Source organism: Schistocerca cancellata, chromosome 2 (genome assembly GCF_023864275.1).
Source record: "Schistocerca cancellata isolate TAMUIC-IGC-003103 chromosome 2, iqSchCanc2.1, whole genome shotgun sequence".
Taxonomy (NCBI): domain Eukaryota; kingdom Metazoa; phylum Arthropoda; class Insecta; order Orthoptera; family Acrididae; genus Schistocerca; species Schistocerca cancellata.
This window is the reverse complement of record NC_064627.1, coordinates 494,898,523-494,918,154: the sequence shown is the minus strand read 5'-3', so window position 1 is coordinate 494,918,154 and position 19,632 is coordinate 494,898,523. Positions and strand designations below refer to the sequence as shown.

The following is a 19,632-nucleotide window of genomic DNA, read 5'->3' as shown; positions in this document are numbered from 1 at the left end:
AAACAGGAGTCGATTTAGAAGAGATAGGGGATCCAGTATTAGAATCGGTATTTAAAAGAGCTTTGGAAGACTTACGGTCAAATAAGGCAGAAAGGATAGATAACATTCCATCAGAATTTCTAAAATCATTGGGGGAAGTGGCAACAAAACGACTATTCACGTTGGTGTGTAGAATATATGAGTCTGGTGATATACCATCTGACTTTCGGAAAAGCATCATCCACACAATTCCGAAGACGGCAAGAGCTGACAAGTGCGAGAATTATCGCACAATCAGATTAACAGCTCATGCATCGAAGCTACTTGCAAGAATAATATACAGAAGAATGGAAAAGAAAATTGAGAATGCGCTAGGTGCCGATCAGTTTGGCTTTAGGAAAAGTAAAGGGACGAGAGAGTCAATTCTGACGTTACGGCTAATAATGGAAGCAAGGCTAAAGAAAAATCAAGACACTTTCATAGGATTTGTCGACCTGGAAAAAGCGTTCGACAATATAAAATGGTGCAAGCTGTTCGAGATTCTGAAAAAAGTAGGGGTGAGCTATAGGGAGAGACGGGTCATATACAATATGTACAACAACCAAGAGGGAATAATAAGAGTGGACGATCAAGAACGAAGTGCTCGTATTAAGAAGGGTGTAAGACAGGGCTACAGCCTTTCGCCCCTACTCTTCAATCTGTTCATCGAGGAAGCAATGATGGAAATAAAAGAGAGGTTCAGGAGTGGAATTAAAATACAAGGTGAAAGGATATCAATGATGCGATTCGCTGATGACATTGCTATCCTGAGTGAAAGTGAAGAAAAATTAACTGATCTGCTGAAGGGAATGAACAGTCTTATGAGTACACAGTATGGTTTGAGAGTAAATCGGAGAAAGACGAAGGTAATAAGAAGTAGCAGAAATGAGAATAGCGAGAAATTTAACATCAGGATTGATGGTCACGAAGTCAATGAAGTTAAGGAATTCTGCTACCTAGACAGTAAAATAACCAATGACGGACGGAGCAAGGAGGACATCAAAAGCAGACTCGCTATGGCAAAAAAGGCATTTCTGACCAAGAGAAGTCTACTAATATCAAATACCGGCCTTAATTTGAGGAAGACATTTCTGAGGAGGTACGTCTGGAGTACAGCATTGTATGGTAGTGAAACATGGACTGTGGGAAAACCGGAACAGAAGAGAATCGATGCATTTGACATGTGGTGCTATAGACGAATGTTGAAAATTAGGTGGACTGATAAGGTAAGGAATGATTAGGTTCTACGCAGAATCGGAGGGGAAAGGAATATGTGGAAAACACTGATAAGGAGAAGGGACAGGATGATAGGACATCTGCTAAGACATGAGGGAATGACTTCCATGGTACTAGAGGGAGCTGTAGAGGGCAAAAACTGCAGAGGAAGACAGAGATTGGAATACGTCAAGCAAATAATTGAGGGCGTAGGTTGCAAGTGCTACTCTGAGATGAAGAGGTTAGCACAGGAAAGGAATTCGTGGCGGGCCGCATCAAATCAGTCAGTAGACTGATGACCAAAAAAAAAAAAATATATAACAACAGACTGATGGGAGGATACACACGGCGACGATCGTTCATTGGGTGACATTGCAAATTGAGCCTACCAACGACAAGATAATACGACAAGAAATTCAGTGCCCGTAGGGCAAGAGTGGAGGAAGGATAACAAAACTGTGAGTAGACACATTCAGGAGATCATTCGGAGTTGATTTGAAGTTCATTCTGGACCATTCTGAGTTCACTCAGTGCATTTGGGATTGATTATGTGATCGTACTGAGAATCGCACTGGAGACACTTTTGGTAGATTTTCACGATCATCGTGATTCACATAGAGAGCTCTGACTTTGGATGCCGGAGACGTTTCAGCCTGTTTTCTAGTGTTCGGACTTTTGAGTCCCGTCGTCACACAACGATATCCATTCCATGTCGGATGATTTTTTTTTTGGTCCGATGCTTGAAAGCCGACGCGACTGCGTTCTCGCCATTTGACTGCTACCTCCAAGTACAACTTTGAGGCCATCTCTCGACTGTGATTACGGTTTACGATAGATATCACACGTGCACTGGGAGACGGTGAGTGGCCACTAAGGTCCGTACAATAGAGCTGCATCGACCACTTGGTAGCAGCTTTCCCAGGACAGCCATTATGCAGGAAGTGAGGATTATTTATTTATCATTTATTTATTCATTTGCTACCATTTAAAAATAACTTGCCATCTTGTTACCAAGACAGATTCTACTTTCACAATACGAAATTGTACATATACAGAATGTGAAACTTATTTGTTATTTCTTATTTTTGGTAAGGTTTAATAATATTACAGCTCTAAATACTTATAGACTTAGAAGTAACTAAGAAACGAAAGTCTTAAAGTTAACGATTTCTGATCAGAAGATAGGAATTTACTAAGACAGGGAAGAGGTTAGGCATATTATAACTTCAAGACACATTATAAATCTTGAAAAAATTTTCTGAAGTAAACAAGATTCTTGATATAAAAATGGATGGATAAAAGATAATGAACATTAATGAAATTAACAAAATGTTGGACAATCGATGTATAAAACGTAACTTTTTTAAAAGAATGAAAACAGGAGATAGGAAAGATGGTGGTGGAAGAATGTCCCTTCACCAAGTGTGTATAACGGTGAATGTCTTGGAATTGTGCATCAAGCCACTGACCGCCAATAGCAGTTTTTCATCTAAATCTAATATCTGCACTAGATTTCCTAATAACTAAACCTTAAAATTTAATTATTTTATGCTACTGTGTCGTTTATTTAGCGTATGTCTTCCTTTTCGTTTACGGTCGTATCGGGGTCAGTGTTATCACCTGATTCCATGTCGGAATGAATGCTGCTTTCTACCCTGTAGATTCCTTCCTGTCTTTCCATAGAGGCTCGTTGTCTGGCTCGGACAGATTGTACATAAGTCGCTTTGGATATATCGTCAGTGAGTGTGTTTAGCATGGTCCATTGATCTTAGCCTCTGAGCATTGTGTGCATAGTGTCTGGAATATTGTTGGGTTTAAGTGTAATGTGTGTCTGTGGTTGGTATATCGTCCGCACAAAAAGACGATGTTTTCTGGAGAGCTTTCTTCCCCACGTGTGCGTGTTGGTGACTGCCTTTGACTCAAGCGGTTTAAGTGCGTGGGATAAGGATCATGTGGTGTTAAGATGTGGACAATACCGCGGCCGGTTTCGACATGTTTCAGTTTTAGTCTGTCCCTTCCATCGGGAAAGATCTGATGTAGCATGCTGCCCTTATCACTTATGTCCCACTCATCCTGCCAGGTATCCAACCTCCAGTTTTTTAATTGGCGTTTCGTGTCAATCGATACTCCAGTGATCTTTCGAACCTGGTTATGCCTTCCCACCTCAAGCCAGTATACTGCCGCTCTATATCTTGTCGTAATGTCTATTGGGGAGATTCAACTGAGATGGCGCCGAATGCTCCAGACAGTCTAAGGAAGCCGTCTGATGAGGGTCGGGTTCGTTGGTAGGCTCAACCTATGAACCCATGTACTGGTGGCGAAGCTAACTACCGACTCGAAGAGAGGACAATGGTGTGTCTGTGTAACTGACAAGGGGAGTTTAAAGTGTTCTCAATTTATTCTTGCCAGTTTGCGCGGTATTTTTTTCTGCTTTGTTTATGACAATGCGCCTGTGTTCAGGGAAAATTTGCTTTTCGTCTATGTATAACCCAAGATAGGGTGTGGTGACAGCTCGCATAATGCTCGTGTCTTCTATTTTAACACTAGGGTTTCTCTCGAGAGACCCTTTCAGTAAAGTGTATGTTGTTTTGCTATCGGATATCTCGAGTTTGTTGTTGTGTCACCATTGTGTTATTGTTTTCAGTGTGCCATTTACTCTTTCTTCTAGTTGGGACCTATTATTAGCAAACAATACTACCAAACGGTCGTTCGCGTAAGCGACAACTCCATCCGTCGTTATTGTCCCTCCGATAGTTCCAATAGTGATGTCCCAGAAGATGGGCCCACAGATCGACCCTTGCGGGCAGCGTTTTGTAATTCGTTTGATTACTTTTCGGCCGTTCGTGTGCCATTTGGCCACTCCGTCCTTACAGAGTGTCTGGCAGACTGTTGTGTAGAGTTTCAGGTACCTCCAGTTGTCTGAGTCTCTTGAACACTGCGAGCCACCAGAGATTATCAAAGCCACTCGCAATGTCGGTCAAAAGTGCCTTTGCATTTTTAATCCTTGTGCTGTTGGTTACGCTTGGTTGATGGCATCATCAGTGACTTTCCCTCTCAGAAGCCGAATTGATGTTGGCTTGCGCCATGGAGAGCTCTATGCTCCTGTAAACGCCTGCACAGGAGTTCTTCCTCGACCTATTTAAGAGACATATAGGCGTATACGACTTGGGGGGTTTGCTGGAACTCTTTCAGCTGCCTTTTTTTATGACGACTGTCTTGGAGATCTTCCAAATCGTAGGCACACGACCAAGCCTAAGGCGTCGTTTAGCAGAGTTGTAAGGAATGGGGTGATCTGTGGTATTATCTGTTTAAATACTTCTGAATGAATTCCGTCTGGTCCAGGTACTTCCTTGTTTTTGAGCTCTGAGATTGCTGTCGCCACCTCTTCTTCCACAAAAAGACAGGTGACTATTGCAGTGTTGTATGGTGTGTTCAGTTCCTCTCGTAGTGTTGCTTGTTGGTGTGTGTCAGTGTAGACGATGTCATTAGGTAGGAGCTTGTGCAGCAGGAATTGTGCTGTTTGTCTCCGTCCTTTTGTCATCGCGCCGTCATCATTTATTAGCGTTCCCAGAACTAGTGGGCACTTTATTTTTTCAGTAATTATTTTGTATGGCTTCCCCCCCCCCCCCCCCCATATGTGTGTATGTATTTGCGATGCCACATGTCTGTCCCAGTGTTGTTTACGTGTTTTGAACAATTTGTTTTTGTACTGGTCTTCTACGAGCCCATATGCTTCCAGTCTCCTTTGTCTATTTCAGTTTGCTATTGATCGTAGGTATAGTCGTCTCGCTCTTCGTGTTTCTTGTTTTAGTCTAGTAAGTTTATTTGTCCGTGGTATTTGTGTGCGTTTTGTGTTCTGTATTTTTGGTATGGATGTATTTTGTGCTTTTGTGGTGATGTCGGTAAACATATGTGCCTTCGATGGTTTCACCCTGTTTCTGTCTTGTACTATTCCTCTTAGTCTCTCGGAGTCAATACCTCCCAGTCAGTTTTATGGAATCGCAACTGTCGGGTGTGTACTGTGTTGAAGTGAAGAACACGAAACGGGTTAAGCTGCTCTGAGCATCGTTCACATAGCTGCAGAAATGTGGAGATGAAAGCTCAGAAATGTCTGTCAACGGGTACTCAACACCACCTACTCTCTAGGAGATCGACAGCTTGCGCCGACGTCAAACCAGGTGCCCAAGCCTGCACACACCGCTGATTTCATGAAGTTGTTAATCTCCCTCTTATATGTCTAATTACCGAGTTGTGTCTATACATCCAGTCAAATCGGTCTTGAAAGTTTTGAATTAATGATTTGTGAAGAATGGAAATGGAATTGAAGTCCCATACCTCTTGACAGAGCGTAGGGGAACGATGCGGAAGACGCGCACCGCCGTACTAGGCAAGGTCGTAATGGAAGTGGTTTACCGTTGCCTTTCTCCGACCATAATGGGGATGAATGTTGACGATGATGATGATGATGATGACGACAGAACAACACCCAGTCATCTCGGGGCAGGTGAAAATCCCTGACACCACCGGGAATCGAACCCGTGCTCGGGAAGCCAGAACGCTACCACGACCGGCGGACTTGTGAAGAACACTAATAATAAATGCAAATTTTTGCCTTCTTTAGTAATTTGTATTTCGTACATTTGTGCCCAAGGTGGAAACATTCAACTACAGATGCATAACATGCCATTTACATTTTACAACATCTTGTCGCCCAACTTTGGGCGATCTCGATTTAATTTGAATTTTCTATGTTTTTGGCGTCCGGAAGGGACCCAGGTCAATACCATTTGAGTGTCATATTACCCCAGTTTCATATTTTACCACAAATATTAGTACATTAAGAAGATATTGATTGTCGATGTGAATACAACCGTTGGTAAGGTACCCGTTATTTATCATAAATTGCTCATTATTCTATTAGATGATTTTTACTTTTGCTGTCATTAGTCATTACTAACAGACCGCTAACTAGACAGCTACTGACAAAGAAATAATAGTTATGTGGATCGTAGTGCAGTCATATATTAATGTTTGATTTCATATGTCCCCAGGTGAAAGATTTGTACGTACCCCCAAACATAGCTGTGACAGTAGCAAAGAGAGCTGACAGCCCCGTCAGGGAGATACTGCCTCGGCTCGCTGTGCTGATGGTCGCCGGCGCCGCCATGGATGCCGACACGCAGCGGTTCGTCGAGAAAGAGCTGGGCGTTCCGGTCAAGCAGTGGTAAGTGCGGTGGCGGCTGTATAGCTGACGCGGAATATTTTATGTTGTCCAAAATGGTTCAAATGGCTCTGGGCACTATGGGACTTAATATCTATGGTCATCAGTCCCATAGAACTTAGAACTACTTAAACCTAACTAACCTAAGGACATCACACAACACCCAGTCATCACGAGGCAGAGAAAATCCCTGACCCCACCGGGAATCGAACCCGGGCGCGGGATGCGAGAACGCTACCGCACGAGCACGAGCTGCAGACAATTTTATGTTGTACTGCTCAGGTACTCTGCAGCTTGTAACCTGTCATACTTGCTAAGCAATAATATTTTCCTAACTTTCTTAACATTCTTTGGAACACTCTTAGTCACTGACGTTGTCTCAGCCTTATGATCACTGATGCTGTCTACATTCACTGATACGAAAAGTTCTGCTGTGTTTGTTGCTAGGAGGACACGACGTCGTCCTCACGAGTCGGTTTTCTATATCTTCGAAGTCATTTTGAGACAGTATCTCACACAAGTCTCTGTCTCTGAGATTACTTTTATGCGCATGACTCTCCCATTCTATAGCTGGCAAAATGAAGTCTACCTCCGGCACAGTAGCATGACGATGAAACTACGCTACCGCTACGGTCGCAGGTTCGAATCCTGTCTCGGGCATGGATGTGTGTGATGTCCTTAGGTTAGTTAGGTTTAAGTAGTTCTAAGTTCTAGGGGACTGATGACCTCAGATGTTAAGTCCCATAGATCTCAGAGCCATTTGAACCATTTTGAAACTTACTTGCTATTTCCAGCAAGTTCCCTCTGAAGTGATCTGCTACTACAGTCTATAAAAACGTCAAACTACCGTGTTTTCCTCGCCTCTGACGCTAACTTCACGAAGTTTGTTTCACATCCGGAACCTGTAATAACCCTAACACATGTTATCGAATACTCTACGGCAATAAATACAATGCCATCACTAGCATATAACCAGCCCTTGCGATATATTTATATTCACTTCCGGTTCCAGCCAACATTTCGTTTGTAATTCTATGTGGGCATTATTACACTTTTACAAGCGATACTAATTCTGGGACCTCACCACGGACGCTCCTGCAATTTACTGATATGACGCTAGTAATTTTCTAACTGATTTGGATGGACGTAAGCTCTCTGAGTTATATGGCCAACCTGTCTACGGTTTCGTCACTCAGTTCATTACTAAACAAATTTGAAAACGAAAAGATTGATCGGTCATTACTAGTCCTTCCTCAATAATAGACAGCCCACGAAGTTCTGCAGTCAAATTGTTCAAATGGCTCTGAGAACTATGGGACTTAATATCTGAGGTCATCAGTCCCCTAGAACGTAGAACTATTTAAACCTAACTAGCCTAAGGACATCACACACATCCATGCCCGAGGCAGGATTCGAGCCTGCGACCGTAGCGGTCGCGCGGTTCCAGACTGAAGCATCTAGAACCGCTCGGCCACACCTGCTGGCGTTCTGCAGTCGATCACAGAGATAATCATGTCAAGTTAGAATTTGCTTCAGCTTCCATATTCTTGTAGCGAGCTTACTTTTGCAAATAGCTCTGGTATTTACTGCGGTCCAGTGTGCATGGTAAAACACAAAACCTGAAATATTCAGGGTGTTTGTTTTCACTTGAGACAACTAAATATCTCGAAAACGACGTGTTGTTGTTGTTGTCTTCAGTCCTGAGACTGGTTTGATGCAGCTCTCCATGCTACTCTATCCTGTGCAAGCTTCTTCATCTCCCAGTACCTACTGCAACCTACATCCTTCTGAATCTGCTTAGTGTATTCATCTCTTGGTCTCCCCCTGCGATTTTTACCCTCCACGCTGCCTTCCAATACTAAATTGGTGATCCCTTGATGCCTCAGAACATGTCCTACCAACCGATCCCTTCTTCTGGTCAAGTTGTGCCACAAACTTCTCTTCTCCCCAATCCTATTCAATACTTCCTCATTAGTTATGTGATCTACCCATCTAATCTTCAGCATTCTTCTGTAACACCACATTTCAAAAGCTTCTATTCTCTTCTTGTCCAAACTATTTACCGTCCATGTTTCACTTCCATACATGGCTACACTCCATACAAATACTTTCAGAAATGACTTCCTGACACTTAAATCTATACTCGATGTTAACAAATTTCTCTTCTTCAGAAACGCTTTCCTTGCCATTGCCAGTCTACATTTTATAACTTCTCTACTTCGACCATCATCAGTTATTTTGCTCCCCAAATAGCAAAACTCCTTTACTACTTTAAGTGTCTCATTTCCTAATCTAATACCCTCAACATCACCTGACTTAATTCGACTACATTCCATTATCCTCGTTTTGCTTTTGTTGATGTTCATCTTATATCCATTCCGTTCAACTGCTCTTCCAAGTCCTTTGCTGTCTCTGACAGAATTACAATGTCATCGGCGAACCTCAAAGTTTTTATTTCTTCTCCATCGTATCTAGATGAAAAGTTAACATTAGTAAAGGGGACATCTATCTTTGATACAACTGGTCACATCCTACCTAGCCTTCCTGTGCTTAGATGGAGTCAGCCTTGTATTTTAAAATGCGAACCACGCCCCCCCTCCCCCCAACTTTTATTGTAGGCCTCCACGCCAAAAAATATGTATAGTTTACACAAACCACTGTTTTCATTTCGTGGTAAATGGTGCTGTAATCGACAAATATCAAGTGTGACCTATTTGGCAATTAAGAATCGACGCATTTGTGTTCTAACGGTTGTTATTTAAACATCAATATTGTGTTTATAAAGGCTGCGCTGCTGGGCGGGGTGTGCCATTTGGTGAGGCGCTGAGCGATGGGGCGAGCGCGTGAGTGACTACACGATATGTGTGTATCCATAACAGGTGCGCCTGTCACTATCACTTCACGGCCATTTTACGCTGTTATAGTGGCTGCGGTTTGCATTCCGTCGGTAGCCACGTAGCGGCCAGCGCGAGAGATGCGCCGTTGTATTGGAGCACACACGGAAATTCGCTACCCTGATGGCCGGGTTTGAGGGCGGCCACCGAAAACAAGCATATGATGGCTCAGGCACTCACCACAATGAACCTGTAGGGAAGAAGAAACTATGTTGCCATGCAAGTAGCTCGACTGCAGGAAATTGCAATATCTAGCCACTTTATTTGTAGTGTACAATCACATTTGCAACTCTCAAGTAACGTTCGAACATCAAAATCTACCGTTAATCCACAAAGGTTTACGTTTACATCGTAAATGAAATACAGAATCATATGCGTCGTTTCTTAATTCCTAAATCAGTCACACTTGATGTTTGTCGATTACAGCACCATTAAACAAGAAAGGAAACAATGGTTTGAGTAAACTATACGTATTTTTTGGCGTGTAATCCGAATACACAGTAAAAATTGAGGGGAGGGGGTGATAGTTCACATTTGAAAATACAAAGCTCACCCCACCCAAGAAGGAGATATCGGTGGGAGGTGACCAATTGTAGAACAGACAGATGTACAATAATAGAGGATGTAATCTGTGTACGTGTAGATATACTTGTTGGCGACTGATGAACGTAATTACATCAGCGTTTATGTCATTTGCATACTAGTAATTATAGCCATTACGTGTCGTATGTTTGTAGGTTGGTTAGTACTTCCAAGAACATGTGACAAGAGTAAGTCATTAGCGCTATTTTCCCATAGGCAGCAGATCAGATGTTGAAGGATGGAGAGTGGACGCAAAACAGTTAGTCTATGCTGATAGGTGTGGACTACTTAGTGGTGCAGTTACGACTGTGCAGAAAACATCAGGTAGTAAAGTATGTGATGTGTTTGTGGGAAGACTGTTCGACACAGACAGAAAAGAACCAACACCTGACGTGTTTACGTATTAAGGAATCGTATATAAAAATATCTACAATTACATCCTCTACATCTTGCATGTAAAATAAATAACATGTAAAATCAAGGAGAACGAAAGTAATTTGGTACAATCAAAAGTTTAATCCCTATTCTGGAAATAGTGCCTTTAAAATAATATCATAATAAAAACTATACAAATTTAGAGAGCTACTGTTCGCTCTGTGAAGCCATGATATAAAGACTCACGAAGTTGTCACTGAGTCGATACATGTGTTGCACGGTGTGAATTTAATGCATTCAGTAAAGACTAGCTACTTGACGGCCTAGAGCGACTATCTTACTTGGACCAATCTAGTTGCCTAGCTGTAATAACCCTCTCTCCAAATTAGAAACTAAGAAATCTATTTTCATGACTCCCAGACTGTTTAAGAAATAATTTTTTAAACTGTGATTACAGTGATGGACTTTAGATGTAACTAGGTTGAATTAGGTTTAACACATATCGCAAAGCAAGTGAAAGTTGAATTTCGCCGTCGTATATAAATCTAAGTTTCTACTCACATGCTCCGTAAGCTACCTTGGTGAAGAATGCATTGTGTCTCTCTGTCATGCACACACCGCTGTCCCCGCTCCCTCCCGCAGCTGCCCCTCCCCCCCCCCCCCCCACAACGTCACCCTACCCAATACCTTCCGCACATGGAGAACGGCATGGCAAGAACTCATTCAGGATTAGAATCATTGTGTTACTGAGTCACTTATTATTTCGTGGTGCAACTGCACCTTATCATTAACTGTATTATGCAAGTTTCCGGCAGTATCGATGAAAACGAAAATATCTACTTTTAGTTGTCTGCAATGGGAACATAAATGCCCAAATCGTAACATACGAAAATAGTTTGAGAAACATGCATCCGAAAGCAAAAAGCTGATGGTGTGAACTTGTAGTGTTGACGTGGTTCGCGTATAATGGTGCTTTTCCGTTGTGCAGGTACGGCTCGACGGAGACCATACTTGTCCTGGGATCAGCGCCTGAGACCTTCCCTCCAGCCGGCTCTTCCGGCAAGCTGCTTTTCAACGTGGAGGCCAAAGTATCCTCAGAATTCTTTCTTCTTTCTTGCTTTCTTATATAGCCTGTATAAGAATGGCGGTACACAGGTTAGCTTCTCGTTTTGTGAGGGCACTTTCAGGCTCCACAATAACGTTTGGAACGTTGTATAGTGTACTTCTCCACTATTATTGATTCCATCAGTGTCCTTAATGAGTTGAATAACAGAAAAGATAGGACTATATAGTGAGCAGTTTTGTTACATAGCGACTAAGACGTTTTCACGCTCTTTAAACATCGGTGTTTTAGAAATATTTTAAATAATTTTGTTAATTAGTCTGTTTGCTAGAATTAAATTATTGTTAAATTCTTTCTGACAAATAAGAATTCCTGAATTTTATTTATAATTTTGTTTTTGTACCTTATGTTATGTGCTAAAACCTAATTATATTTAAATTTAACTCAGTGGGGAAATTTAGGTACCTAGCAGCATACGGTACCATGTGCAGTGAACTACACCTCGTTTGTGTGTGCGTATGTGTGTGCGCGGGTGTGTGTGTGTGTGTGTGTGTGTGTGTGTGTGTGTGTGTGTGTTGTTCTTAGCATAAATTAGTTTAAGTAGTGCGTAAATCTAGGGACTGATGACCTCATCAGTGTGGTCCCTTAGGAATTCACACACATTTGAACATCATCAATCAACCATTTGTATTTTACTGTTAAATAATTGATTAACACGAAACTTAATATGTTCGAAAGAAAAAGGATGGGTGGTATCTCTGTCTGGAGAAGAAGGACACTACTGGCCATTAAAATTGCTACACCAAGAAAAAAATGCAGATGATAAACGGCTATTCATTGGACAATTGTATTATACTAGAACTGACATGTGATTACATTTTCACGCAATTTGAGTGCATAGATCCTGAGAAATCAGAACGCAGAACAACCACCTCTGGCCTTAATAACGGCCTTGATACGCCTGGGCATTGAGTCAAACAGAGCTTGAATGGCGTGTACAGATACAGCTGCCCATGCAGCTTCAACACGATACCACAGTTCATCAAGAGTAGTGACTGGCGTATTGTGACGAGCCAGTTGCTCGGCCACCATTGACCAGACGTTTTCAATAGGTGAGAGATCTGGAGAATGTGCTGGCCAGGGCAGCAGTCGAACATTTTCTGTATCCAGAAATGCCCGTACAGGATCTGCAACATGCGGTCGTGCGTTATCCTGCTGAAATGTAGGATTGCGCAGGGATCGAATGAACGGTAGAGCTAATGGTCGTAACACATCTGAAATGTAACGTCCACTGTTCAAAGCGCCGTCAATGCGAACAAGAGGTGCCCGATATGTGTAGACCCCATACCATCAAGCCGGGTGATACACCAGTATGGCGATGACAAATACACGCTTTCAATGTGCCTTCACCGCTATGTCGCGAAACTCGGATGCGACCATCATGATGCTATAAACAGAACTTGGATTCATCCGAAAAAATGACGTTTTGTCATTCGTGCACCCAGGTTCGTCGTTGAGTACACCATCGCAGGCGCTCCTGTCGGTGGTGCAGCATCAAGGGTAACCGCAGCCATAGTCTCTGAGCTGATAGTCCATGCTGCTGCAAACGTCGTCGAACTGTTCGTGCAGATGGTTGTTGTCTTGCAAAGGTCCCCATATGTTGACTCAGGGATCGAGACGTGGCTGCACGATCCGTTACAGCCATGCGGATAAGATGCCTGTCCTCGACTGCAGGTGATACGAGGCCGTTGGGATCCAGCACGGCGTTCCGCATTACCCTCCTGAACCCACCGATTCCATATTCTGCTAACATTCATTGGATCTCGACCAACGCGAGCAGCAATGTCGCTATACGATAAACCGCAATCCCGATAGGCTACAATCCGACCTTTATCAAAGTTGGAAACGTGATGGTACGTATTTCTCCTCCTTACACGAGGCATCACAACAACGTTTCACCAGGCAACGCCGGTCAACTGCTGCTTGTGTATGAGAAATCGGCTGGAAACTTTCCTCATGTCAGCACGTTGTAGGTGTCGCCACCGGCGCCAACCTTGGGTGAATACTCTGAAAAGCTAATCATTTGCATATCACAGCGTCTTCTTCCTGTCGGTTAAATTTAGCGTCTGTAGCACATCATCTTCGTTGTGTTGCAATTTTAATGGCCAGTACTGTATAATACATTGACGTGACAAAAATCATGTGATACCCACTGTTGCCTGGTGTAGCGCAGAAGCTCGACATGGCACGGAGTGAACAAGCCGTCGGAAGTACCCTGCTGAAATATTGAGCCATGCTGCCTATATATCTGTTCATAACCGCTGACGTGCTCCTGGTGCAGATTATGTCCCATAAATGTTCAATGGGATTCATGTCGGGCGATGTGGGTAGCCAAACCATTCCCTCCCAATTGTTCAGAATATTCTTCAAATCAGTCGCGAGTACTTGTGTTCCAGTGACATGTTTGGGAACATGAAGTCCATGAATGGCTGAAAGTGGTCTCGAAGCAGCCGAGCATAATCATTTCCAGTCAATGATCTGTTCAATTGGAGCATAGGACCCAGGCCATTCCAAGTAAACACAGCCCACACCGTTATGGAGCCATTACCAGGTTGCACAGTGCCTTGTTGACAACATGGGTTCATGGCTTCATGGGGTTTGCGCCACACTCGAACCCTAGCATCAACTGTTACCAACTGAAATCGGGACTCATATGACCAGGCCAAGGTGTGGTTTGGGGTCCTACCTACATGGTCACGAGCCCAGGTTCTGCAGGCGATGTCGTGCTGTTAGCAAAGGCACTCATGTTGGTCGTCTGCTGGCATAGCCCATTAACGCTAGATTTCTCCGCACTGTCCTAACGAATAGTTTCGTCGTACGTCCCACACTGGTTTCTGCGGCAATTTCACGCAGTGCTGCTTGTTGCTTAGCACTGACAGCACTGCTCAAACGCCGTTAAGTGAAGACCGTCGGCCACTGTGTTGTCCGTCGCGAGAGATAATGCCTGAAATGTGATATTCTCGGTAGAGTGTTGACACTGTGGATCGCGGAATAATGTATTCCTTAATGATTTCCGAAATGGAATGCCCCTTGTTTCCAGCTTCATCTAACAGTCCGCGTTCAACGCCTGTTCAATCCCGTCGCGCGGCCGTAGTCCCGTCTTAACATTTTCACATAAATCACCTGAATACAGATGACAGCTCCGCCAGTGCACTTCCTTTTTATAGTTTGTGTACGCGATACTACTGCCATCGGTATACGTGCATATCGCTCTCCCATGACTTTTGTCTGCTCGATGTACAATGTGACAGGCGAACGTCTAGATGGCTGATCTCGTGACACCAATGTTTGTAAAGGCAAAGGCTGGAACTGTAAAAAACAGAAAAACGACAGAAAACAAGTGCATTTTGGCAAAAGAAAACTGGAAAATGGTTCAAATGGCTCTAAGCATTATGGGACTAATCATCTGAGGTCATCAGTCCCCTAGACTTCGAACTACTTAAACCTAACCAACCTAAAGTCATCACACACATCTATGCCCGAGGCAGGATTCGAACCTGCGACCGTAGAAACAGCGCTTCCGGACTGAAGTGCCTAGAACTGTTCGGACACAGCGGCCAGCAAAACACAACTGGATAGGCTGTCAAACTGCGGATTATGTTGCGTGATAGAAGTACACTATGAAGAGCGTGGAAGCCATTATTCTTTTGTTGATTTTAAATAGAGTGCGTAGTTCTCCTATTTCCTATCCTCAGTGGTGGTGTTAGCAACAGCACACATTATTTAGTGATGTCCTGTGTGTGTGTTTGTCTTCCTTAAAAAGTGAGAGAGAAACGGTAAAATAGTAACGACGTGACCTAAATCTGTAAATAGCATCATAAATCGGTGTATTTGCAGGGCATACAAGGTGACGGCAGTGGTTTACAGACAATATTTACGTAGGTATTGGTTCAAATGGCTCTGAACACTATGGGACTTAACATCCGAGGTCATCAGTCCCCTAGAACTTAGAACTACTTAAACCTAACTAACCTAAGGACATTACACACATTCATGCCCGATGCAGGATTCGAACCTGCGACCGTAGCAGTCGCGCGGTTCCGGACTGAAGCGCCTACAACCGCTCCGCCGGCGTACGTAGGTATTCTTAAGAAGTGGGAGAAAATCAGCAAATCCCACAAATTTGTAAATAGGGTCCTACATTGCGGTTCCTGTGTGGCAATTAAGTTGGTGGTACTTACAAATCCATAGTTACATGTGTCTTCGCGATAATTGGGCCAAAAACCTGTTGGACAACAATGGATCTGGAAAACAGTAACGAACCCTGTTTTTTCATGAATCCTCTTACAAAATTTCGGTATAGTTACCTCAAAACAGTAAAAAATACGTATTGTAGAAAATACCACTGGACATGATAGTCTGTCGAAAACTGCGAAAAGTAAGCGAATACCGTTGTATGAAATGTTCTGCTGGATTTTTGAGAATATCAGGGGAATTTATTGCTGCTACTGAGCTGTTGCTCAGCTCAGGTGCAGATGAAGAATGCCAAGTTCCCTCTCAGATTGCTGGGGACGCTAAGGGTGTGTGGTGGGGGCTGTACAATTTTGACCACACTGCACCAGTGAAGGAGGGAATACGGTATTTTGGGTAATAAATTACCACTTGTGACTACAAGCATTTGACCATCAGCTACTATCTGGGCAAACATGAGCGCAAGTGTGCTATTCAGTTGCCATCTGGCCCATAAATTATGATAGTTAAAATGTTAATTATGAATCATGAGCTGTAATTATAATCACAGGTGTAGCCTATTAATTACATCGTTAACAAGAGCCGAAGTGAATGGTTTGTTTACTTATCGGTCACTGAATTACGCTAGGGCAATTGGTCGGCTTGTGTACATAAGGAGGAGAATGGGCCCTTTGCTTAGAAGCTGCATAGGCCCACTACTGAGAGTACGATTAGTGACAAAGCTCTGTAAAGGTGCTTTGTAGCTCCCCAGGTGGTGGACCTGGAGACGCAGGAGCCGGTGGGTCCCGAGCAGGAGGGCGAGCTGTGGGTGAAGTCCCCCGCGGCGGCGCTGGGCTACTGGAACAACCCGGAGGCGACGGCGGCGGCCTGGGACGCGGACGGCTGGTTCCACACGGGGGACGTCGTGCGCTACGACCGCGACGGCTACTTCTACGTCGTGGACCGCGTCAAGCAGCTCGTCAAGTTCAGGGGACACCACGTGAGTACTGCCTCTTTACATTTTACCACTACGTTGATGGTCCAAATATTTTTCATTCCCATGTTTACTTCTATGATTCCTATACATTTTGCAGCTTTTGTTTGTAGACCAGTGCGGTATTTTGAAGTGTTATTGAATGTTGTTTATAAGATAAAATACTCTTCTTTAACTGAAGTTAAGAATTTAGGAGATTTCTTTTCTGTGTTCACATGAAGGATGAAATGACTGTTTCTATTCTCTTCTATTCTCTTGGCTGTAGGACAGGGCCCTCTGCAATATGTGCTGAATGTTTGTCTTTCGTTACTGGCTATAGCTCAAAGTATCGCATTTAATTCGACTACAGGTTCTCTAAATTTACCCAATAGGGTTTCACGTGAACTACATCGTCTTCCTTCGAAGAACTCTCACTTAGCTTTGCGGCGTGTTTGTTACGCTTAAGCATTGTGGTACGCTGTCCTGTTACAATACTAGCCGCTGTCTCCGAATTCTTTTGAAATTTGTTTTAACGTCTACTCGATAAGGGCTCCAAACACTGGAAGAGTAAGAATTGGTCGTGCTAGGTCTTAAGCATTTTGTAGCTAGTTCCTTAATAGATGCATCACTCGTTCCTAGAGCCTTTCCAACAAATCTAAGTCTTCGTGTTCCCTATACTGACTTTTTCCAATTCAGCTGTTTCTCAAGAAAATTACCGCTAATGTCAATTTCATTCATCGTTGGACAGATGTTTGATTTAATCGACTCATATTTATGTCTTAGGCTGAATTTAATGCATACACCTCCTCAAGGATGAGCGAAGTAGATATTAGTCTCACTGGCGATGAGAAATGTCTGAAATCCTTAAAACTGCGGAGACGTTTAAAAGAAGGGATCGGTTGATAGTACATATTCCGGGGTATAATAAATCTCAATTAAGTACTAGGGGAAGTGTAGGGGAAAACAACTGTAGAGGGAATCTGAGAGACATAAACAATAAGCAAGTCCATGCATGTATGGGCTTACACAGGATAGAGAAGCAGGGAGAACTGCATCACACCAGTCTTGGACTGAAGATCACAACAACAACAATATCAACAACTGGAGCTACAATACTGAGTTTACGTTATGGTCGCATTTCATATTGACATGTTCAAGATGTTCATCACTGATCTTGTCATCAGATACTGTGGGGTTATTTCTCTTTGTTGTAGACTTTAGTATATTATTATTGGTTAGTTAATGAAAATATTATTTATTATTATAAATAAATACTCTTTATGTGTTTTTATTTTAATTGTTGGTTTAGTTATTGGTTGTAGTTGGTTTAGCTTAGTTTCTTATTTCCTTTTATCTTTACTTTCCTGAAAACCTGGAAAATATAAATATTTCGTTTTAAATACCAGGACATGTATTCCGCAGCGTCGATCTCGCGGAAATTCCTTTCGTCATCTGCTCCACCTGAAATCTCTAAAAACTTTACTCGCTAAGCAGATCGTGTGTGCTATGTTGTTTGGTGAGTCTATTGTTCAGTTTTGTTTTCTGACTTATTACACATTTTTTCAGTACCCTCCATACTTTCCTACGGAATTCTGGGAAGTAACAGTAGATTCTCAGTTTGTTTGAACGTTTCGCAACACGAAAATGTCCCCAAGTGTTGTGAGTATACATTATTATCTTCTCCTCATATTCTTCGGGTATACACACACACCAATTCTGATTCATATTGCTCTGACGATGAAATAGTACATCTACATCTACATTGATACTCTACAAATCACATTCAAGTGCCTGGCAGAGGGTTCATCGAACCACCTTCACAGTTCTCTATTATTCCAATCTCTACCTTATAGTATTGGCTTATTTTATCTTCTTGTGGATCTTCTAATTTCTGTCAAATGTTTATCCACCTTCGATTAGTTTGTTGGTGTCTCGCCATATCTCCACATAACTCTAAGTATTATCTTCGGTTTACCTGATCTCTTATCAATAATATTGGAAACTCGCCTTCATTTTCATCCCAAATGAAGTCTTCTTCTAATCCTTCTGGAAAACAGGATAATGCATCTGCTATGATATTCTCCTTTCCTTGGTTATATACAATACGAAATTGGTATTCCTGAAGAGCGACTGTCCACTTTCCTAATCTCGCATGTAATAGCTTACAGGTTTGTAAAAGGCTAAGAGTTTGATGGTTACAATAGACTGTGGTTCTTGCTCCATATAAATAATAATGAAACTTTTTGAATGCCCACACTACTTCAACAGCCTTCTGTTCTGTTGTAGTATAAGATGTCTCGCAACTTGACAGTGTCCTAATAGCAAAAGCTATTGGGAAAAGGGTGGGCTTGCCATTTATTATTCTAACTTGGTACAGACATACACTCAAACCAACAGATGAGGCATCAGTCATTAATCCAAATTCAAGTGACATATCAGTATGATATAGAATCTTCGCATTGGACAAAGCTTGCTTGATTGCTTCGAATGCTCGTCGACATTCCTCATCCACTGACAATCCCAAATTTAATAATGACTCAGAATTCATCGACAGATTCTCAATGAATTGACGAAAAACGATGCAAGACCTAGAAATCCTTTTAATGCCGTTTAGTTATGGGAACAGGATAATTTTTTATTGCACTGATCTTCTTCTGTTCGGGTAAAATATCTCTTGAATTTATCAAATGCTCTAAGAATTTTATTTTCTCCAGATAGAAATGTGACTTTTGTAGATTCGCCGTTATTCCCACACTAGAAAATCTCTCTAATACTCATGTCAGTATACTCACATGTTCTTCCGAGGTATCTGTAGCTATCAGGATGTCATCGGCAAATAATGTTAGCTGACTTCTTTGTTGAGGACCTAATACTGCATCCACTGCGGATATGAATACTCCTGCACTGATATTCAAACCAAATGGAAGAACCTTGAACTGATAACTCCTACCGGCATATACAAATGCTGTATACTTTCTTGAATCTTCATATAACTTGACGCCATGCTGAGTGGCCGCTCGGTTTAGGGCGCCATGTCACGGACTGCACAGCCCCTCCCACC

At 42.6% G+C, this 19,632-nt stretch overlaps 1 protein-coding gene across 1 annotated transcript in view; it reads left to right on the top strand.

Moving 5' to 3' along the window:
• Positions 1 to 19,632, top strand: part of LOC126155626 (luciferin 4-monooxygenase-like) — a 416,502-nt gene that overhangs the window by 373,759 nt on the left and 23,111 nt on the right. Inside the window, exon 4 of the mRNA XM_049916241.1 lies at positions 16,371 to 16,598. Within this exon, the coding sequence (XP_049772198.1) occupies positions 16,371 to 16,598 (228 nt within the window). The remainder of the gene's footprint in view (positions 1 to 16,370; positions 16,599 to 19,632) is intronic.